Source organism: Ascaphus truei, unplaced genomic scaffold (assembly GCF_040206685.1).
Source record: "Ascaphus truei isolate aAscTru1 unplaced genomic scaffold, aAscTru1.hap1 HAP1_SCAFFOLD_608, whole genome shotgun sequence".
Lineage (NCBI taxonomy): Eukaryota > Metazoa > Chordata > Amphibia > Anura > Ascaphidae > Ascaphus > Ascaphus truei.
The window spans coordinates 217,397-224,380 of record NW_027456941.1 but is presented as its reverse complement, the minus strand read 5'-3'; the positions used below and the strand labels follow the sequence as shown (position 1 = coordinate 224,380).

At 47.3% G+C, this 6,984-nt stretch overlaps 1 protein-coding gene across 1 annotated transcript in view; it reads left to right on the top strand.

Moving 5' to 3' along the window:
- Nucleotides 1–5,860: 5,860 nt before the first annotated feature.
- LOC142485590 (IQ and AAA domain-containing protein 1-like) overlaps nt 5,861–6,984 on the top strand; it is a 153,642-nt gene continuing 152,518 nt past the window's right edge. Inside the window, exon 1 of the mRNA XM_075584469.1 lies at nt 5,861–6,078. Within this exon, the coding sequence (XP_075440584.1) occupies nt 6,055–6,078 (24 nt within the window). The 5' untranslated portion in view covers nt 5,861–6,054. The remainder of the gene's footprint in view (nt 6,079–6,984) is intronic.

Sequence of the window (6,984 nt, the reverse complement as noted above, 5' to 3'; positions counted from 1 at the left end):
CGGACTGAAAATAGTCAAACAACATCCTAATGCTGTTATGTCAGACCCCCTAATGTCTCAACTTCGTCACCACGCTTCAGTTGCTGCGCTGAAGCGCTTCGCACCAGCATACCTGTTACCGGACCCCAGCCTGGATATCGATTACTCTGACTTCTCCAACTCTGACCCCGGCTTGTCCATATATTACCCGGCCTTCTCCAACCCCGAACCGGCTACGATTGACTACGGACTGCACAATCCAGAACCAGCTTCGTGGTCTAAGGTCAATGTATTCACACCCCCACCTCAGCCCTGCGGATCTGTCCTGGTTTGTGGCAAGCACATCCGTTACAGTATGCTCAGCCCCACAAACTCGGAACCCGCTGTAGTGAGGGTAGGACTGTTCCTGTCTGAAAACCGGTTCCTGTTTGAAATACTGCCCCCGCCTGAAATCCAGTCCCTGTTTATAGGCCTAACTCTGTCTGAAAGACGGCTCCGTAAAGAACTCCTTATTAAGGCCCAGCGCCTTAGAGAGTTAAAACAGTCTGGTCTCCTGTGTTCCTTCCCCTGGCTCCCCTGTGACCTGGGAAAACGTGGATCCTGTGGGACTGGCGCAGGCTCAAAATACGCTTCATGAACTGTCCCTATCTGTGGACCAGTACATAAAAGAGCAGGACCCTCTCCTCGCCAGCTGCGCTGTTGCTGGACAGTTCCCCTGCGCTACTAGTCCTGTTACTAAACCCTTGGGGGTACCTCCTTCTCCTGAATTACCAAACTGATTTTGTTTCTCTGAAGCCAAAGGAAGTGTTTGCCACGATCCCTGGTTTTGATTGTACCTCTCATTTCTCTGACTCTGATGTTTTGCCTGCTTTAACCCCTGCTTGTAAACCCTTTGAGGCACCCTTTGTGCATTCTTGTAATCCCCAAGCCAATGTCACCTTCCTAGAGCCTGAAGATTAACTTTCTTTGCCCCCAGTTTCCAAGTCAAATCCATTTTTCTCTGACTCTCATGCACTGCCTGCTTTAACCCTTGCTAGTTCCCAACCTCTAGGTTTAAAGGCAGACCTTGCACATTATGCCTCCTGAGGTTCAAGTTGCTGAGCCTGTTGATGCTCATTGCTTTCTTTCCCCTGTCCCTGCTAAAGTTCCTGCTACTGAGTTCCCTGCGACTTCTTCTAAAATATTGTTCCCAGTTAAAATTGATGCTCATGAGTCTGCTTTAGCCAAGAGCCAGCACGCAGATTCCCCTAACACTCTTGCTATCACCAATGCTATTCCGCCTGTGCTACTGCTATAACTCCAGATGTAAAGCCAGGCTTCCTTCTCTCCGACTCTCCTGTAGTCTGTGTTACTGTATGCCTATCACCAATGCTAAAACTCCTGTTTTAAAAGGTGTCTTCTCTGTTATGTCTGTAATGCCTGCAGTTTCGATAATTGATTCTAAGACCTTTGCCACAAGGTCTCCCATATAGAGCCTGATGTCCCCAGTATGGATTCACAGACACCCACTTCAGTGACAAGTAGATCTTTCACCAATATTCCCACATGGTTAAATGTTCCAAGTTCTGTTTCTTCCATTCCTGGGTTTGGCTGGAGCTCACTCTTGCAGAGTTGGTGAGCACTCAGACAGCCCTCTCCTTGGATTTGCAAGCACTATCACCTGTGTGTGCAATCACTGCAGCTCTGTGTCTCTGCTCTGGCATTGGAGGAATTCCCACACACCCCTGTCTTTGGATTTGCTACCTGCCCTTCTTATACTGGCCTCTCCCTTCCCCTCATTGCTGAGCATAAACCAATATTCGCTTGGATGTAACTGTGTTTGCCACAAACACTTCTGGCTTAGCCCTGCCTTGTTCCTGAGACCTGCTGCATTCCCTCCTGGCAGAGGTCTGCTTCCTTGTTCCTGTGCTGAAGCGCTGGATCTCCAGTGCTAATCTTGCCTTGTTCCTGAGACCTGCTGCATTCCCTCCTGGCAGAGGTCTGCTTCCTGTGCTGAAGCGCTGGTCTCCCAGTGCTTCCTTGCAGTGTTCCTAGGTCAGTCTGCATTCTCCCCTTGCAGAGACCTTTATCAAGCGCTTCGCACCAGCCTACCTGTTACCGAACCCCAGCCTGGATATCGATTACTCTGACGTCTCCAACTCTGACCCATGGATTACCCGGCCTCCAACCCCGAACCGGCCACGATTGACTACGGACTGCGCAATCCAGAACCGACTTTCGTGGTCTAAGGTCGGTGTATTCACATTCCCACCTTAGCCCCGCGGTCCGGTCCCGGTTTGTGGCGAGCACGTCCGTTACACCACATAATCCTCTGATAACCTAGGTTCCTCTACATTTATTTAGTAGAAATAGGGATAATCTGGGTTATTATATCGTGTACTGCCCTTTCCCCCACCCAAGGGAGATTACATGCTTAGCTGTATTTTTTTGATTCTTTGCTCATCTTCACAAAGATGCAAAATAAGACGTTTTGAGGGTTTATATATCTTGTTTATTTAGACGACTTACCTGTATGTTCACATCTACGATTTAAGTTTACTTTTCCAACTTTGGACTTCGCTCAGATGATGCCATGTCCTGTACTAATATTATCCGCTACATGCCAAGCACATGATTTACTTTGCGTACCGGATATAGACCCATTATGCTCCAGTTACAATATGACTCGAGGTTCTATATATTATCTCCACCTAGACTACTTACCTATCAGTTCACATCTACTCCTCTTCCAACTTTGGACTCCGCTCTGATGGTGCCATACCCTATATCAGTATTATTTACTAGAGGTTAAGTACACGAGCCTGTTTGTGTACCATATATAGATCCACTGTATTCACGGTTCACTTTTACGATTTAAGCGTCCTTTACGAACTTTGGACTATACATCAGTAATGTCGTAGGATATATCGCCTTGTATCTTTGTATCTCTGGATGTGTAACATTCCCTCTATTTCGAATATGACAAATGCACCTTACTGTACATGCAGGGATACAATTTAGCATATACAGTGGTGTGAAAAAGAAAGTGCACCCTCTTTGAATTCCATGGTTTTACATATCAGGACATAATAACAATTATCTGTTCCTTAGCAGGTCTTAAAATTAGGTAAATACAACCTCAGATGAACAACAACACATGACATATTACACTGTGTGTGTGTGTGTGTGTGTGTGTGTGTGTGTGTGTGTGTGTGTGTGTGTGTGTGTGTGTGTGTGTGTGTGTGTGTGTGTGTGTGTGTGTACACATGACATATTACACCATGTCATGATTTATTTAACAAAAATAAAGCCAAAATGGAGACGCCATGTGTGAAAAACTAAGTACACCTTATGATTCAGTAGCTTGTAGAACCACCTTTAGCAGCAATAACTTGAAGTAATCATTTTTCTATATGACTTTATCAGTCTCTCACATCGTTGTAGAGGAATTTTGGCCCACTCATCTTTACAACGTTGCTTCGGTTCATTGTGGTTTGTTGACATTTGTTCATCCACTCTTCTCTTAAGGTCCAGCCACAGCATTTCAATCAGGTTGAGGTCTGGACTTTGACTGGGCCGTTGCAACATCTTGATTCTTTTCTTTTTCAGCCATTCTGTTGTAGATTTGCTGGTGTGCTTGGGATCATTGTCCTGTTGCATGACCAAATTTTGGCCAAGCTTTAGCTGTCAGACATATGGCCTCACATTTGACTCTAGAATACCTTGGTTTACAGAGGAGTTCATGGTCGACTCAATGACTGCAAGGTTCCCAGGTCCTGTGGCTGCAAAACAAGCCCAAATCATCACCCCTCCACCACCATGCTTGACAGTTGGTGTGAGGTGTTTGTGCTGATATGCTGTGTTTGGTTTTCGCCAAACGTGGCGCTGTGCATTATGGCCAAACATCTCCACTTTGGTCTCGTCTGTCCAAAGGACATTGTTCCAGAAGTCTTGTGGTTTGTTCAGATGCAACTTTGCAAACCTGAGCCGTGCTGCCATGTTATTTTTAGAGAGAAGAGGCTTTCTCCTGGCAACCCTTTCAATCAATATGAAAGAAATTGCAGGATCCAGGGCACTTCGGATTTGCAGAGAAGAATTTATTCTTTTAGTGGCACACACAACGTTTCGAACTTGTTCTTTCTCAAGTAACTGGCAAAGAAAAGATAAGAATGTCCAATATAAATAATAAATACATAAGTGAGTAATTCAATAAACCCCCCTCCCTTACCCCATGTGCTTCCTATGGTATCCTGATTGCATTTCTGCAACATGAGGAAAGTCTGTGACAGGTTGAATGACGTCAGTGCACTGGGCGTGCTGCAGCTCCTTCTTCTTAACGATCTTGCTTCATGCTTCTTCTTACTGATTGGTAGCCCGCTGCATGTCAGCCTAGTGTCCCTTATGATCGCATAGTCCATGCGCCTGTCGCTCCAGTGACGTCATGTCCGGCGCTGAATGTCTGGATCCAATCCTGGCATTCTTGGCTTCTGCTGGTGCTTGCGCATGTGTAGCGATGCCTTCAACTCCAAGGGCATGGAGGGGGGATTCCGATGTAACTTTCAGTCATGCGCAGTGGTGCTCTTCTGGTGCAGGGAGGCGGGGCTGTCCGTCTGTCAATCACACTTTCAGCATTGTTGTAATAGCATGGCAAAGAAATAAAGAAATGCAATCAATAAAGACTCTTATGTGCTCCCACCACCTCTTAAGTAGTCTATAAATCTATCTATAGATAAAGCTGAAAATTACTTTATTAGAGAACATACCAAGTTAAAAAGCTTACTAAGTTAAAATGTTTTATACTAACATCTAATTCTAGCTAGGTACCAACCTTCTGAGAATTGGGTACAGGTCAGTGTGTGTTGGACACAGTGCAGAGTGTTGGGTACAGGTCAGCGTGTGCTAGGTACAGGTCAGCGTGTGTTGGGTACCGGTCAGTTTGTGTTGGACACAGGGCAGAGTGTTGGGTACAGGTCGGTGTGTGTTGGACACAGCTCAGCATGTGTTGGGTACCGGTCAGTGTGTGTTGGACACAGTGCAGAGTATTGGGTACAGGTCAGTGTGTGTTGGACACAGTGCAGAGTATTGGGTACAGGTCAGTGTGTGCTGGGTATAGGTCAGCGTGTGTTGGACACAGTGCAGAGTATTGGGTACAGGTCAGTGTGTTGGACACAGGGCAGAGTGTTGGGTACAGGTCAGTGTGTGTTGGACAAAGTGCAGAGTATTGGGTACAGGTCAGTGTGTTGGACACAGTGCAGAGTATTGGGTACAGGTCAGTGTGTGCTGGGTAAAGGTCAGCGTGTGTTGGACACAGGGCAGAGTGTTGGGTACAGGTCAGTGGGTGTTGGACACAGTGCAGAGTATTGGGTACAGGTCAGTGTGTGCTGGGTAAAGGTCAGCATGTGTTGGACACAGTGTAGAGTATTGGGTACAGGTCAGTGTGTTGGACACAGGGCAGAGTGTTGGGTACAGGTCAGTGTGTGTTGGACGCAGTGCAGAGTATTGGGTACAGGTCAGTGTATGCTGGGTAAAGGTCAGCGTGTGTTGGACACAGCGCAGAGTATTGGGTACAGCTCAGTGTGTTGGACACAGGTCAGTGTGTTGGACACAGTGCAGAGTGTTGGGTACAGGTCAGTGTGTGCTGGGTAAAGGTCAGCGTGTGTTGGACACAGTGCAGAGTATTGGGTACAGGTCAGTGTGTTGGACACAGTGCTGCAGAGTGTTGGACACAGTGCAGAATATTGGGTACCGGTCAGTGTATGCTGGGTATAGGTCAGCGTGTGTTGGACACAATGCAGAGTGTTGGGTACAGGTCAGTGTGTTGGACACAGGGCAGAGTGTTGGGTACAGGTCAGTGTGTGTTGGACACAGTGCAGAGTATTGGGTACAGGTCAGTGTGTGATGGGTAAAGGTCAGCGTGTGTTGGACACGTGGCAGAGTGTTGGGTAGAAGTCAGTGTCCCCCTCTCAGAATCCATCCTGACCACCATCCATCCTTTCACAGGAAGATTTGGAGGTTCCCGTACCCCGGTACTTCCTGCAGGATCAGGCCCGGGTTCTGGAGGAACGCAAGGAGATTCTTGGAAAGATCCTGAGCCGGATGGAGACCCCCGTGGCACCGAAAGTGAGGGACGGGGAGAGGGCATTTGTACCGCTACTGATCAGGCGGGGCATTTATTCTCCTACTGATCAGGCGGGGCATTTATTCTCCTACTGATCAGGCGGGGCATTTATACTCCTACTGATCAGGCGGGGCATTTATACTCCTGCTGATCAGGCTGGGCATTTATACTCCTACTGATCAGGCGGGGCATTTATACTCCTACTGATCAGGCGGGGCATTTATACTCCTGATCAGGCTGGCATTTATACTCCTACTAATCAGGCGGGGCATTTATACTACTGATGAGGCGGGGCATTTATACTCCTACTGATCAGGCTGGGCATTTATACTCCTACTGATCAGGCGGGGCATTTATACTCCTATTGATCAGGCGGGGCATTTATACTCCTACTGATCAGGCGGGGCATTTATACTCCTACTGATCAGGCGGGGCATTTATACTCCTACTAATCAGGTGGGGCATTTATACTACTGATGAGGCGGGGCATTTATACTCCTACTGATGAGGCGGCGCATTTATACTCCTACTGATGAGGCGGGGCATTTATACTCCTACTGATCAGGCGGGGCATTTATACTCCTACTGATCAGGCGGGGCATTTATACTCCTACTGATCAGGCGGGGCATTTATACTCCTACTGATCAGGCGGGGCATTTATACTCCTACTGATCAGGCGGGGCATTTATACTCCTACTGATCAGGCGGGGCATATATACTCCTGCTGATATACTGATCTGGTGGGGCATATATAATACTGATATACTGATCAGGTGGGACATATATACTGTTTTATGGGCTAACATAGGCCTCACATACTGATATTCTGACCTGGTGGAAATATATATGCTGTTATACAGACTCCGTATATCCCCATATACTTACACCCTGACCGGCAAAGGGTATA